The 14879-nt window shown below is 51.0% G+C and overlaps 2 protein-coding genes across 2 annotated transcripts in view; one reads left to right on the forward strand and one right to left on the reverse strand.

Moving 5' to 3' along the window:
• The window catches only part of USP37 (ubiquitin specific peptidase 37), a 35163-nt gene extending 28028 nt beyond the window's left edge, over positions 1 to 7135 (forward strand). Inside the window, exons 21-24 of the mRNA XM_083864758.1 lie at positions 1473 to 1588; positions 2367 to 2436; positions 2950 to 3088; positions 3681 to 7135. Coding sequence (XP_083720884.1) covers positions 1473 to 1588; positions 2367 to 2436; positions 2950 to 3088; positions 3681 to 3768 — 413 coding nt within the window. The 3' untranslated portion in view covers positions 3769 to 7135. The remainder of the gene's footprint in view (positions 1 to 1472; positions 1589 to 2366; positions 2437 to 2949; positions 3089 to 3680) is intronic.
• A 635-nt stretch (positions 7136 to 7770) lies between these two features.
• VIL1 (villin 1) lies at positions 7771 to 14384 on the reverse strand. Its single transcript, XM_083865521.1, has 20 exons — positions 14359 to 14384; positions 13278 to 13379; positions 12983 to 13057; positions 12652 to 12848; positions 12278 to 12386; positions 11895 to 12005; positions 11595 to 11797; positions 11011 to 11089; positions 10793 to 10891; positions 10543 to 10696; positions 10333 to 10433; positions 10058 to 10195; positions 9745 to 9903; positions 9486 to 9665; positions 9225 to 9370; positions 8985 to 9129; positions 8532 to 8720; positions 8310 to 8378; positions 8024 to 8161; positions 7771 to 7925 (listed from the first exon to the last, which is right to left on the reverse strand). The coding sequence occupies exons 2-20, from the start codon at positions 13350 to 13352 to the stop codon at positions 7812 to 7814; spliced, it is 2481 nt and encodes an 826-aa protein (XP_083721647.1). The 5' UTR covers positions 13353 to 13379; positions 14359 to 14384; the 3' UTR covers positions 7771 to 7811.
• Between the last annotated feature and the right edge of the window lie 495 nt (positions 14385 to 14879).

A 14879-nucleotide genomic window follows, 5' to 3' on the forward strand; every position in this document is an offset into this window, starting at 1 on the left:
AGAAAATTCCTGCTCCAAAGAGGGAGAGGGAGGGATAATAAAGTATTGTCTTAAGATACTTGTAGTTGCTCAGAGCCTTTTAAAGGCCCTTAGTTGTTACTGGATGAACCTGTGTCAGCTCCTGAAGAGAAGTGAATGCTGCTTAGGCATCTCTCACCCTGAGCCCTGGCAGATTAAGTGACCAGTCCTTTTTGGGTTTTCCTTGGTTCATATCCAAAGAGAATTCAAGGCTAGAGGTCTTTGATCCCCTTGATTTGCTGTTGCTTGGCTTAAACACGAGCATTTCCTTGCTACTGTCTTGTTTGTAAGGCATGAGGAAGCAGTTGTTTGAGGAGATGAACATAATCTTGAATGCAGAGCTGGTCACATTTGTCTTACGAGGGATGCCAGTGATGCCAAAAGCAAAGCACCAGTAGTCATCCTGGCACTGTTGATGAAGTGGCCTTTAGCAATTCCTATGGCAGGTGCTTCATGCACAGACCTACCCAAGTGGCTTTGTTTCTAGGCTGTAGTCTACCCTACAACCCAAATAAGTATGGAAAGCAGCAGTAAAGAATTCCCAGTTAAGTAAGGGAGTCATCTGTAAACTTCCCAAGAAGATGATACTAATCCAGTGACTGATGATTTAACAGGACAAACAGTGTGAGAATCTCTTTGGCAAAACAACTCCATCACAGCTGGTATGATAGTCTCTTGAAAACAGACGAGAAAAAAAATCCTGGGCCAGTGTCCTGTTAATCTCAACTTCTCATCCACCCGGGACTCCATAGCTTTAATTTAACTGGTGAAAGCATAGCTACTTCTCCTAATGAGAACTGTACAAAATCTTAAATTAGTTGGGTAGCTGCAGAACCCTGGGAAGTTTGGAACAGCATGTACAGGGAGCAGTGGTGCCTTCCGGCTCTTTACAGAAAGCTGCGTGCATTTTGCTCAGCCAAGCAAACTGGAAGTTCCTGTGGTGAGCAGCCTTCTTACCATTGAAAACAATGAAAAGATGCCTGCTGCCAGCAGTAGCATTTTGATGCCAGTTTTAATTCAAAAATGCACTCTGTTAATGCAACTTATAGTTAAAGCTGTAATTCATAGCTTCTCGTTGAAGGAACTCACAGTTTACTGACCAGATTGGCTGTCCTTCTTTTGCTGTCTGTCCTGTCTGCAGCCCACTGGTGCTCCAGAGCCAGTTGGGTGTTAACTGCTCTTTTATCACCCAGCTGTCATTGCCATAGTGCCCTTTTGGAAAAGTATGAGGGAGATGGTGCTAAAATTAATTTGAAGATACTTAGTTGTTGCTCTGAGAAGTTGGAAAAGGGCAAGAGTTTTTATTGGGAAATTCCAGTATCCCGTTTTCCTTGAAAATGAAGCTTAAAATTTTATTACACCTGTTTATGTGGGTAGATATACCTTAACCTGTTGTGAATTCCTGTGTGGTCCACAGCTTTTCACACAGTTATCGTTGTTTCCTTGCTATCTAGAGTTTAACAGCTCTCTCCTGGACAGCATTGGCTCTGATGAAGACTCTGGGAATGAGGATGTTCTGGACATGGAGTATTCAGAAGCTGAAGCAGAAGAGCTGAAAAGAAATGCTGAGGTGTGATCCATGATCATGATGATCCGTGAGAAATATAGCTATTCTTTATAGTACTGAAGGTAGTTTTAACAGAGCAGGTGTAGAGACTAGAAAGGTCTTTTATATTCTAAAGTGAAAACATAGAAAATTCCTAACCGTAGCTTATCGTGTTATTTTAATTACCAAAAAAAAAAAAAAAAAGAAATCAGCAATCAGCTGCAGAGACCTTCTGAGTTTCTCTAAGAAACTCTCTTTAACAGTATTATCAGTGAATTCTATAAGTAACATTTCCTGGTCAAGAGAATATTAAGAAATAAATTGTCAAAAGCCATTGATAGAAAGAGCGTGTTCCCTGTATGTGAAGAGGTCAGTTGTCCACTGACATTACAGGTGCAGGACAAGAGACTTTGGGCTACATATCCGGTATTAGCTGTTGAATCTGTGTCCCATTATCAATGGTATGTCTTTGATATTTCAGAAGTAAGCATGGTGTTCCTTTTTGGCTTTTCTGTTTATTTGCTGGATTAATTCTGACATCAGTGGAAGTTGCTCAGGAAATGGTTGTTTAGAAAACTTTGCAGTGTAGAGCTCATGTCAGCATCTGTTCTGAGGTCAGAGAGGCTCTTTTGCATGTTCATTTGCTTGTTGATAGATTAAATACACATTTCCCACTTCTGGAAGGACTCCTTGTTTGGTTTGAACCAGGGTGTCTGTTTCTGTAGTCCTTCACTGGGCTGCAGCTTTCAATGCTTGAAAGCTTTAATTGTACTTTTTTTTTTTTTTTTTTTTCCTTCCCCAGACAGGAGAGCTTCCTCACTCCTACCGTCTCATCAGCATTGTCAGCCATATTGGAAGCACATCATCTTCTGGTAAAAGATGCCACATTTTATTCTTCATCTCTGACCTAACTTGAAAAATCTGTAATAGAGAATTACCATAGCAGAGTTATTTATAGGGAAAAATTCAGGCAGCAGATTAAATCTTCTGTCAGGACTTGCTGATGGGGGAGCAGGTTGGGGATATCATGGTGTTTGACTATGGCATGTAGGAAACGTACAGCTTATGGTCTCCGTAGAATTGCTTGTGCTTGTTACCAGCTGATTGAGGGACCAGGATCTTAAGAGTCTTATAGCATTTAAATCTGACATAGATGGCTGGACCAGGATACCTAGCTAACCAGCTCACTGGTTGAAGTGCAGCATGGAAAGGTGTGCAGAGAAGCTGTGGCTGCCCCATTCCCCCAGGTGTTCAAAGCCAGGCTGGATAAAGCTCTGGGCAGCCTGGTGTAGTGGAAGGTGTCCCTGCCCATGGCAGGCAGTTTGAACTAGCATGATCTTTGAGGTTCCTTCCAACCTAAACCATTCTGTGGTTCTGTTGTTAAGGTCATTATATCAGTGATGTCTATGATATCAAGAAGCAGTCCTGGTTCACCTACAATGACCTGGAAGTCTCAAGAACTCTAGAGACCACTGTTCAGTGTGACAGAGACCGAAGCGGATACATCTTCTTCTACATGCACAAGTAGGTGTCTTGGGGAATTTTGGTCCTAGAAACAATTACCTGCTGTTTGCGGGGAAGTGGGCTTCTCTTCTTCCTCTGGTCCTCTGCTGGGATGAAAAATGTCTCCAGAATGACAAATTTAAGTGCTCTAAGTTCAGAGGTGTGGGATTGCATGTCACTAATACATAGTGTTTTAACAAATGCATTAAATTGTGTTGTAAGAACAGGATTCAATGTCTCAGTGTTTGTGTTACACCAGGAATCATAATGGAGCTTGGGTTTTTTCCTTAACTGCTGTGATATTTGTAAATGCTCTTACCCCTGCTCTTGACAGTTGTGTTGTTGCAGCCATGGTCATCTCAGGACACAGCCAAAATGAGGTTTGTAGGTAGAAATTATACGTTTTCAGGCACACAGAACTGAAGAAGGATTATGTTCCCCTCCTCTGTCTTTGCTGGTGCTTGGAGATGTCAGATAAGAGATCTATCTTTGCCAGGATTTGTAATGCTTGAGTTTGTGGAGTAAATCCAGTTGCTGATTCCCTCAGGGCTATCTTATGTAGTGGTTTGTTGTTGTACAAAAGTTTCACTGTTGGTCTTCCCTTCTGTTCTAGAGATATCTTCGATGAGTTACTAGAAACAGAAAAAAATGCACAGCCACTTAGCATGGAAGTAGGAAGATCGGTTCGTCAGCCTCTGTGAAGAGTAAAGCACCTTGTTCCTCCTGAGGAGCAAGGAAGATTCTGAACTTGTGCCAGACACGCAGGAGTAACAAACAGCTCAGGGCCAAAACATGAGACAAAAGGTAGAAATATGGGACGCTCAGTTTGTTGAACCATCTGTGCAAGTCCTGGGCCTGAACTTCGTGTTTAAACCTTGACATCCAGAGCGACCCTCCTGTGGTGAAATTTTTTATGTTTATCAAATGATTTTGTCAGCATGGAGCCTTAAAGAGTTGTAACAAGCCACAAGACTACAGCTGCTCATAAAATGGTTTAAAAAATAGTGCAAAAAGAGACTCGACTTTAAAAGCCCATTCACCTGTGAGACGTGAGTGGCGAAGATTTACATATCACTTGGCGCTTTTTTTTCTTCAAGAGCAATTTAAGCAATAGACTGTAACCTGGCGTGTGTTGTGTTAGTAATATTCACTGGAAAGCCAGATCACTGAGCAGGCTCTTGCCAGTCATCTGGCTAACAGGTGTTTTGGAATCACTCAAGCTGATGCGTTGTGACATTCATGGGCTTGTAAGCGCTCTGCTATTTACGTGCGGTTCCAGGAAACAAACTGTCGGTGCTGTGGAATGTATTGATACCTGGTGGCAGCTCTGTTTTTGTTTTTTGGGGTTTTTTTCACACCATTCACTGTCATCCTCATTTAGATGTGAGATTATATATGTGATTTCTTTTGTTTTACAAGTTCTATTATTTGATTGCATTTTCTCCATGAGGTTGTTGCATCAGTGCTGTTTGGAGAGGCGAAGTCTCTTGCCAGATGTGCTGTGTTTCACTCTGGAGTTGAGTTGCTTAGGGCTGCTCTGATGTGACTCTGGGATAGCTGAGTACCTGGAGCAAACAGAGCGGTGGCAGGAGGTGAGCAACAGCCTCTATGCATATTCTGGGAGGGAAAGAACGTTCTGGCATTACCCTTCCTGTGCAGCACCTGGCACTTGAACTGCTCTGTGATTGAACTGTGGTCTTGCCACGGTCTTGTGTTACCCCAGGGTAAGAGGCTTTGTACTGCAGCCATGTCTCCATTCTCCTCTTTGAGGAGTGCAAGAGTGCTCAAACTGTGAAACTAAACCAGGTGGAAAGCTTTCTGAAGGCCCTTGTTCACCATTAACAGAACACGGTTAGGAAGAAGTGACACTTTCTGCTGGGTTTAGAAGCATGATGCTCCTTCTATAGCTTGTTTCAGCAGTGCGGGGAGAAGCCTATTAAGTTCATTTTTTTTCAGCACCTTTGCACTAATTAAGCAGGGGCAGATGTTTCCTTTCACTGACATTTACTCATTTCAGAGAAGTTGTTGCTGTAAGCAGAGTAGTTGCTCTTGTTTTGGCCTCTAGTTCTGATTTTTGCAGCCTGAGTTTTAGAGGTGAAAGACTTCTTTAAGGAAAAAAAAATGAAAATCAGCTTTTTTGCCGTTGAGATAGTTTCTGAGTTTTTTAAACTATCATTAGGAGTTTCTCAGGAATAAATCGGCTGCAGCAAAGCAGACAAAACCATCGATTTCAGAGACAGCAGGCACCTTTCATGGGCACTTCCACGCTAGAGTTCATCCTGGCAGGGCGTGTCACTGCCCTCAGGGGCCTCTTCCCACTTGTGGGCAGCAGCGTCGGTGTCCTCCCCACCCCGAGCACTTGGGGGACCCTGGTGTGGTGAAGACTGAGCTCCCTCCCTGTCCCCCGGTGGGACGAGCACAGGGGCCCTGGTCACGGTGGAGTCTTCCTGGTCTCTGAGCCAGGAGCAAAGGCTTGGTTGTAGATATGCCAGAGTGTTTATCTGGTGAGATGCAGCCTGAGGGGGATGTGTGTTAATTTATTACAAAGCATTATACTTTTTTATTGTCAATACTAATTTTGGTTGAATTCTGGGCAGTGGGAAGAGGTGGTGATGTGGAAGTTGTCCTTTGATCTGATCGCCCTGCGAATGTGATGGACTGCTCCGTCCGGAGGGCAAACCTGTTTTCCCCAAGCACATCCTGTGCTTGTGCTGTAAATAACTGGTATTCCTGTAGTATCAGAAGTCAGCTCTGCTTTTTTGGGTGGCAAGGTTGTTTTTACAAAGCGCTGCACTCCAATTAATTTATAATAAAAGCAGACATTGCCTGATTTTTCAGTGCAGTAACTTTTGTTTAAAACCAGTTTTGTTTGGATCAAGGTGTAAAAGCTGATGCTTGAAACCAGTGTTCCTTGTTTTATGGAAAGTTCTTGCTTGTTATATTCTAGTCATTAAGAATTTGCAGACATATACTATAATTTAAGCTTTTTTGTTTGGCATACAGCAACTCAGCTGCACCTTCACCCGGGCAGGAGTGTCCACAGAGCCCCTTCTTTGCAGAAACCAGCTTTTTCCCTGCCCAAGATCAGGGGGGAGGATGACAGGTGCACAATCCTCAAGAGATGTGCTGCCCACCACTTGTGTCGTTCCCTCTGCTCACGCTGTTGCAGCAGCAAGTTCAGTAAGGTTGGCCCTTCCATGTGGGATACCTGTCCTTGGGTATAGGTAGGTGAATCTTAGTTGTGGGCCCTGAACATGTACTAGCTCTTCCTCAGTTAAACATTTACCCACTTCTGAATCAACCTAGTGTACAAGTGTGGTTCAGTGCAGAAACTCAAGGAACTCCCATTACTCTGTTCCTTTTATCCTTTCGTTGTCTGACTGCAGTAATTTGCTCTTGATTTACACCCCCTAATCCAAGAGGGGCAGAGCTTTCATGTCGATGAACTGGAGCTTGTGTGCGGGTCCCTGGGGAGCCCCGGCCAGCAGGGCTGCACAAAGAGCAAAGCAAGGACTGTTTTCCCAACCAGAGCAGCAGAGTGGGACTGATGGGAGGAGAGAGCAGAGCTCTGCAACACCTGTGGCCTCGGCCTCGCCTTCCCCCCCCCCCCCACTCAGTGCTGCACAGATAAGATCGCCCGTGCATCTTCCTTCCCGTCCTGCATCCGAGGAAGGACTGATTGCCAGCTCAGCACTTCCTGCTGTGGTTCACCCTGGCACGCGGCACGTGGGGAACTTGTGCTCCGGGGAGGGGGGCTGGGAATAACTCATCTGCTTTGTTTTTAATGGAGCTAATTATCCTTGTAATTGCCCGCCAAAGAGAGAAAAAGGGGTGCAGGACCCCTGGCAGCTGCTGTCCATGGGGTTCACTGCCAGACTCCAGCCTTGCCTGCCACTGGCTTCAGTCTGCACCCTGACTTTCTGGTTCTTGACACTGTTGATGTGGAGCAGTGCTTTTCTCTGTGTTTTAGCAGACCTGTTCCTCTTTATTCTTTACAATTTTTGCTCTTGGGTTCCCCTGCCCGTTTTTAAATGATGTGTAGATAGATTTTTGTGAAATTAAAACCTCTTTATTAACCCTCTATCGATTTGGGATCTTATTTCTGCCGGCTCTTGATGGGCACTGCACCTCCACCTCCCCTTTTGCACTGGGACTGTGCTCGGGAACATCCTGTGTGTGTTCAGTGCCCCCTCAACACATGTCCCTCTTGGCCCCCCTGCGAGAGATATGTCCCCACAGGGGCCACCTCAGTGGCTCTCAGCATCCCTGTAGAGCCCAAGTAGAAGGGAGATGCCCTCCTCCCCTCCTGGATCCAAGGACAAGTGATCCCTGGTGTCTGTCCCCACAGGCACAGTGTCCTCTCGTTTACCTTTGGTACCACACATATTTACTGCAGTTCAAGTGATAAGGGAAGGAGTGGCTCCAGCTGTATACTGGACCTTTAGCCTGGAGCTGCAGGTGCCAGGCTGGGAGAGTCCTGTCTCCCCGAGCATGCCGAGCCTGTGCATAACCTCTGAGTGCAGCAAGGACAAAGGAAGTCCTCAGGGAGAAGGAGCTGAGGGTCCTCCCCTGTGCTGCCAGTGCCCAGTCAAGACCCATGTCTCCCTCTGTGCCAGCTCTTAACCAAATAAGCCTCACACCTGGGGCTGGGCTTTGAGCTTGGAGGAGAGAGACCACAGCCCTATTTTTCAAACTGATTTATTTACTAAAGAGCTAGGATTGTCCCTGTGCCCAGGCTCCTGCCCTAGAAGAGTCCTTTGTCCTTCTTGAGCTTCTGTTGTTTCCACAGGGGCAGGTTGCTGAAGGCAGAGCGGTTCATGCCAAAAACAGCCTGGAAGTCTGCATCGGAGAGGTGGTCCTGGGGCCAGAGAAAGGAGGCTGAGCTGAAGAACTGGGAGGGGGGGGGGGGGGGCTTTCCCTGTCTCGCCATGCAGCAGCCCCCTAGACTCATCTTACCTCCTTCCTGCTGGGATCCACACCTCGGGGCAGGTCCTCGGCTGACGTGTTCACCAGCACATCCAAGGGGAAGGTCTCCAGTTTGGCGGGGACAAGGGGGGTGGAGGCAGTGAAGACCTCTTGCCTGGATGTGAGCACCTGAATGGGGGGTGCACAGCCACATCAGGGCCTGGCCCAGAAACGGAGGCACCAGGCTGGCTCCAGGTATCTGCTCACTGGAGAATCTTGCAGCTCCTGTCACCTGCCAAACCCCCCCCAGCCCAGCTGCCCTTCTTGTGCCACTTACTGAGGTGAGCTGCCCAAGGCTGCTGTCATCGCCCAGCTCAGCTCTCAGTGTCTCATAGGATTTCTTGTCCTGGGAAGGAGACAAAAGTGCTCAGCCCCTCAGCAAGCACAGGGGTCAGGCAAGCCACTGCCCATACCTTGGAGTTGCTCCTGGGGCCAGACCCACATCTGGCCCCTTCTGCAAAGGGACTCCCTGGTCTTTCAAACCCCCTCCATGACTCACGTCCCAGTTGAGAGGGTCCCAGGCCAGGAACCAGCCGGTGAAGGTGGGGGGTTCGTAACCCTGCTTCACCACAATGATGGGGGTGTCAAGGTCACGCCCACTGGGGTCGCTCCGCAGGTACTCCTGTGCCATCACTGCTGCTGCCTCCTTCTCTGACTCATTGGCATCTTTCCCAATCCAGAAGAAAATCTGCAATAAAGTTACTGTGTCCACCACTGGGTCAGATGGAACCCTCTGGTGTCATGGTTGGAGGAACATGGGCTCTGTCCAGAGGAGTCCATCCTCAGAATTCCCTGGAGCAAGAAGGCTGGAAAAAAGCATCATGGGGCCACATCTAGGCAGGTTTTCAGCCTCCCATCCCACCAACTGTGGCTGATGTATGCCCTCCAACTCCAGGAACATCAACTTGTGAGATCAAAAGTCTGTCCCCCACTCCATTCTCCCCCAGCTCACCTGGTCCCAGGTGTCTAGTAGGTAAACATCACTCTCCTCCAGGTCATCCTGGGTGAAGTCTATGATCTCCGTGGCCAAGAAGGTGCCTGTCTTGTTGGAGCACTCAAATAGTCGGGGGGACACAGAGGAGTTCTCCTCCTGCAGCCTGAGAGGGGTCAAAGTGATGGGAATGAGGCTTGCACTGCTTGGGGATTGGTGGCCCATCTTACCCATGGGCATGGGTAGGGATAGGACTGGTACCTCTTGCTGTTGGCATATTGGGACTTGCCCCCCAGGGCCAGCCAGAACTCAGGTGGCTCCTGTCCTTCTGCAATCACTGGCTTCTCCATCTTGGAGATTATGTCGGCCACACTCTTGGCCATCTCACGTTCATCCCCGCTGCAGCCCTGCCACGCAAGCACAACTGCTCCATCACTGGCCCAAGCCAAAGAGGAGGAAGAGGAGGTGGGGACAGTTGTCTTGGAGGTGGCAGCACCCATGCCAGTGCCCAGCAATACCCACCTTCCCATACCAGAGATAACAGCAGCTGGGGGTTTTGAGCACAAAGACATCATTGGAGTTGAGGGAGGAAGCACGGACAGGCACCTCAAAGGCCTTGGTGTTGTACTCGTTGGTGCCGTGCACTTGGAAGAGGCGAGTGGAGGGTGCGGGCTCTGTGTTGCCCGCCCGAGAGGTGCCACCCTGGGGGACAGGGACAGAAGGTCACCACCGGTGCCACAAGCTCACTTGCCTGCCCATGCCCCAACACCTCTGTGCTCACCGCATACACCACCATCTTGCCCTTGAAGATGGCCATCAGGTGGGCTGGCTCCTTGCCCATGGTGACACGGATCTGCACTGGCTCATTGTTGTACTTCTGGTCCAGGGCAACGGCGTGGTAGGCAGAGGCGGCCAGCTCATCTGTGCTGGCTTGGCGGCCCTGGGCAGGGTAGATGGGGCTCAGCATCCATCACAGCCCCCCTTGCCCTCTTGGGAAGAGGCAACTCTCATGCTGTTCCCAAGGGGCAGAGCACCCCCAGTCCAGGGAGATACACCCCTGTCCCCCCCATGGGGCAGTGACCTGGAGGTCTCACCTGCCAGATGTAGATGATGCGGTTCACCTTGGGCCCCACAAAATAGGTGTAGAGCAGCAAGTAGCAATCCCCACCATAGAAATGGCCCAGCCACTTCTTCTCTACAGGCACCAGCTCATTGTTCTCCACACGCCAGACCTGGTGGGACAGGGAGATACTGCTGTCAGAGCTGGTGCATCCTCCTGCCCTGCAGACCCTGGACCCCAGAGCATCCTCTGGTATAGCATCCTCTGGGGGTGCCTGAGAGAGACCCACTTCTTCCACAGCCACCTTACCTCTACTTCTCCAGATCCATCATCCACCATCTTCTGCTGGGCAGCCATCTCGGGCTTGGCATGCAGCGTGGTAGCGTCAAATTTCACTTGCTCCACCTTGGCTGTGGGGAAGGGCAGAGGGGTGAGCCAAATCCTTCAGGCCACAGAGGGTCCCCACAGCCTGTCCATCCCAATCCAAGAAGTCCTTCCACGTTGGAAGGAGACACTCACCCACTTTGCCCACAGTGTGGGTCTTGCCCAACCCAGTGGTCTGGTTGGGGAGAGTCCATTTTTGGAAGAGCTGCCTGAAGACAGCTGACTCAGACCCGTCATTCTCTGTTTCCACGCTGGTGCTGTCTGGATAGTTTTTGGCTTTGATGAAGCCCTGGTGGGATCCAAACACAGAGCGTGGGCATGGAGTGCCTGGCACCCCAGTGAGCAGTCAGGCTATTCCATAACAAGCCCCTAACCCAGCACCCACCAGTGCTCTGCTCATCGCCTGCTGCTTCTCCTCCTTGCTGGCATTCTTGCCCTTCCAGACGAAGATCCTGATACCTCCTTGATCAAGGATGTAGCAGTCCTTGAAGAATGGGTAACAATAGAAATTAGGACTTAAGGCAAGTTCACCAAATTTAACTTTTGAAGGATTAAAGCTGCCAAGGAAATTGGGCATCCCCAAGCATCCTATGGGTGACAGACCTCGTGCAGGAGCATATCTTGAGTTAGAGGTCGAATTGCCACCTCCTGTATGACCAGGTTCCCACTGGCATCGGAGACACTGACAAGAGAAAAAGAGAGGAAAAAGGGTTAGAAACTGGGTTGGAAAACCCCATTCCCATTACAGGGTGGTAGGGTTTAGTGGGGCTGTCCACTCCCTATCCTCTCCCCCAGCCAGATCATGATACAGGTGCTGCCCAGGGGCTCTCTTGCTGTGCCATGGTGGCAATCTGGTTTGTAGCTTGCCCTGCCAGGCAGCTCACTCAAGGCTACAAGGGGGGACAGAGGGGTGTCAGATCTTATGGGGCCACAGAGGGGCATTGCCACAGCATCAAAAGGTTATGCCTTGCATGAGCATCTCTATTGGGTACCAATCTTCCTTGCAAGTGGGATTCCTCTTGCTCCAATGGCACCTAAAGGACTTATCCCCACCCCTGCTGTGGCTTTGACCCTTCTTGGTGTCTGTCCATGGGGCTGGAAGTTGTGGGACATAGCAGAGGTGGCTGCTGGCTCCCTCTGTCACCATGGAAAATGCCCCTATGTGTAACCCATCCCCAACAACTCACTGGTAGAGCTTGAGGGAGGACTTGAGTATCTGCTCCACTTTTTCATCAGGGATGGCTGGCTGGATGTCCCTCTTCTCACCCAGCACATGCTTAAGGACCTTCATGAGTTCTGGTGAGGCATCCTCATCCTCCCCGTCCACTACGCCCACCTTGGCACGACCCCCACGTTCCCGGTCACGGATATCCTTGGCCAGGTTCATTGCCTGCAGCCAGGGGAGAAGGGATAAACGTAGATGAGGGAGAGGGTGGCTGGTGACCCCCCTTCCTCCAGGAGGGGACCTTGGGATCTCCTGGACATACCCCCAGCCTCTCTTGTCTGTTACTCTCAGGGCCATTCCACTGGATGATGAGCTGGCCCAGGTCCAGCAGGAATACGTCTCCTCTGTTGAAGCTTTTCCAGCTCATCTCCACCTGCAGCAGGACGGGATTGGGAAGAGTGGGTGTCAAGCAGCAGAATGCCTGTATCCCCACAGCTCTGCAGCCCCTCTCACCCAGGAATATAGGCCTCTAGCCTATATTCCTCCTCCCTACCCTGAGAGGGACTTCCTGGGGAGCAGTTACTCCTAAGGGAAGGCAACATCATCCCACACCCACTGTGTGCCTTGCTTGAAGGCAGCTGTGTCTGGGGGGAACTCTGGCCTGATCCTGATCCTGATCCAGACTCCACACATCCCATGACTCACCTCTCCTGCTACCACATTCTTCTTGCCCTTCACGTGCAACAGTCGCTGGATGTTGTAGGTGTTTGTCTCCACATGCTTCATGCCTGAGGCCACTCCACCCTTCTTATAGCTGGGAGGAGACAGACATGGTGTCAGCCCTGGGTCCCCCTCCTCACACCACTGGGGTCTCCCTCCCACCTCCGTGCACAGGGAGGTGTTTGGGGACCCCCATCCACATGCATGATAATGGATAAATGGAGCCCAGCTCCAGATCCTTCTTCCTGCCCCACCTCACTGAGACAGAGCTGTCCTCATCCCCACTGGAAATGCCTCCACAGGACCCCTCCCCACTGTCACCCACCACGGGAACAGTTCCCCAGGGGTGACTGACATACATGAGTCCCTGCTTGAAGTAGGCACGGAAGGTGTCGCTCTCGTGTCCCTGGACCTCGCGGTGCTGCACGGCCACAGAGCCCAGGTGATCATCCATCTGGGTGGTGTAGATGGCCGCCGCCCCCTGCTCATCCTGGCTTGACTCCTTGCCCAGCCAGTAGTGGATGTCGTAGCTGAAGTTGCTCCCAGATTTGCGTGTCTGCAGGACACCAGTCCCCGCTAGAAGAGCCCGTGTATCCCCAGGCCACGCTGGCCACAGACACCCCACCCTGCACCTCCCCGCTCAGGGCAGAGCCCATTCCCAGCTCCCCGTGTGACCCCTGACTGCCCTACCGACAGCAGGACGTAGCAATCCCCCTCGTAGAAGCTGCCGTAGCTTTTGGTGGGCACTGGCACCATCTCCATGTTCTGCAGAAGGAAAGAAGACATCAGCCCTTGTGGGGAAAGCCCCAGCCCAGCCCCATGCACCCCACCGACCCCAGCACCGAGACCTGCTGCGTTTTACCCTGAATGCTGCACTGAGACCCCCAAACCCAGGAACTGAGGAGACAAAGGGAGGATCTTCCCTCACAGAGACCCACCTCCCCCCCCCCCCCAAAACAGCCCAATGATGTGCCCCCATCCCCACCTCGATTCGCCATATCTGGATGCCCGGCGTGGTCTTGTTCAGTGTCCTGGAGACTTTGGCGCTCAGCTCCACCATGGTGACAGGTACCACAGGCAAGGGGACCTGCCAGCATTGGCAACACCCTCATTAATGGCAGGCAGTGTCGTTAAGATCTGGGACACAGCCAACGTGCTGTGCCATCTGCTTCCCTGCTTGCTCTGCAGAAAGCCCAGCTGTAAACCCCCCTGTACAGAGCTGCATGGGGCGAGGGGACCCCCAGCACAGTGGTATCAGGTCTGTGGGCACACAGGTGGGGCTGCCATCCCCTCAGCCTTGTTGGCACTGCAGCTAATGAGTTCGTACCAGAGTCCAGGTTGGAAAGGCTCAGAGTCCTGTAAGTGCCCCGGTGCCCTGCCCTGTCTTCAAGCACGGGACAGGGCTGTGCAGGGCACCCACAGCACAGCAGCTGCAGCTGGGTGACACTGCTGCACAGTGGCCTGTTCCTCCCAAGGACCAGCAGAAACTGGCCCTGCTCAGGCTTGTCCTGGCACAGCCTGGCATGAAGTGGAACAGCATAACATGGCCACTGCTTACACACACACACAGATACACACACACTGCCTGCTTCAGACCCCCTGCTTCAGATCCCCATAGCAGATCCATGCTCCCTAGGGGAGCCCATCCTGGCTCCACAGGGGTGCTGAGTGCCAGTGCTGCAAGGTTGTCCACAGCCATCTCTGCCAGGCTGATGGTGCCCCCCACAAGCAGACAGAGGGGCCAAGCAGCCAGTGTCAGGAAAAGCCACCCTGTGTGCCCCGGCTGGAGGCTGGCATGGGGTGCTGGCATTGCCCAGATGGGAAGTTTCTACTTCCCAGCCCTGTGAAACCCCACCTGGCCCCACTGTGCTGCCCCAAAAGAGCCCACATCCCATCCCTCAGACCCAGGGGGCAGCATCCCCCAGCACAGCCCCAAGGTGCGGCTCAGTTGGGTGTCCAAGCTCATCCCATGCTAACCTGATGCCAGGAGTGAGGTTGGCCATGGGATGTGCTGCTGTCCACCCCATGCCCACCCTCTGTCCCCTCACCATACCCCAACCCCTTACCTTCCCTGCAGAGCTGAGTGCACAGGTGAGCGTACCAAGGTGGAGTGCTCAGGTGCCAGCACCCAGGAGACCTTTGTTCCCTTATGTCCCAGCCTTTGCTCACCATATAAGGGCAGGGAGGGACAGCCCAGAGTCAAGGTCCCTACAGCCCTCCAAGACATTGTGGCACCTAAGAGCCCCGTTACTCATGGGGTGTTTCCCCCCCAAGTGCTGTTACACCCTGCCCACGGGCTGGTTGTGCCCAGGGTGGTTTCTCTGCCCTCCCTGGGCCTCTTCCCCTCTTGGCCCTTGGTATTGAGTCCATGTTGAATTTTTTTTCTTTTGCATCCACCAAGAAGTTCCATAAAGTGACAGCAATGGGCTGGACCAGGACACGTGGGCATCTACCACAAACAGAGATGCCTTGATGCCATGGGGATGGGCTTTGCCACTGTTCTTCACTCCCCAAACCCTAAAATCCCAAACCCTCACAGACATAGAACATTAAGACCATGGAAATTTTTTTTTTTTTGGTGCCTCCT

This window comes from Zosterops lateralis, assembly GCF_965231275.1.
Source record: "Zosterops lateralis genome assembly, chromosome: 7".
Classification (NCBI taxonomy): Eukaryota; Metazoa; Chordata; class Aves; order Passeriformes; family Zosteropidae; genus Zosterops; species Zosterops lateralis.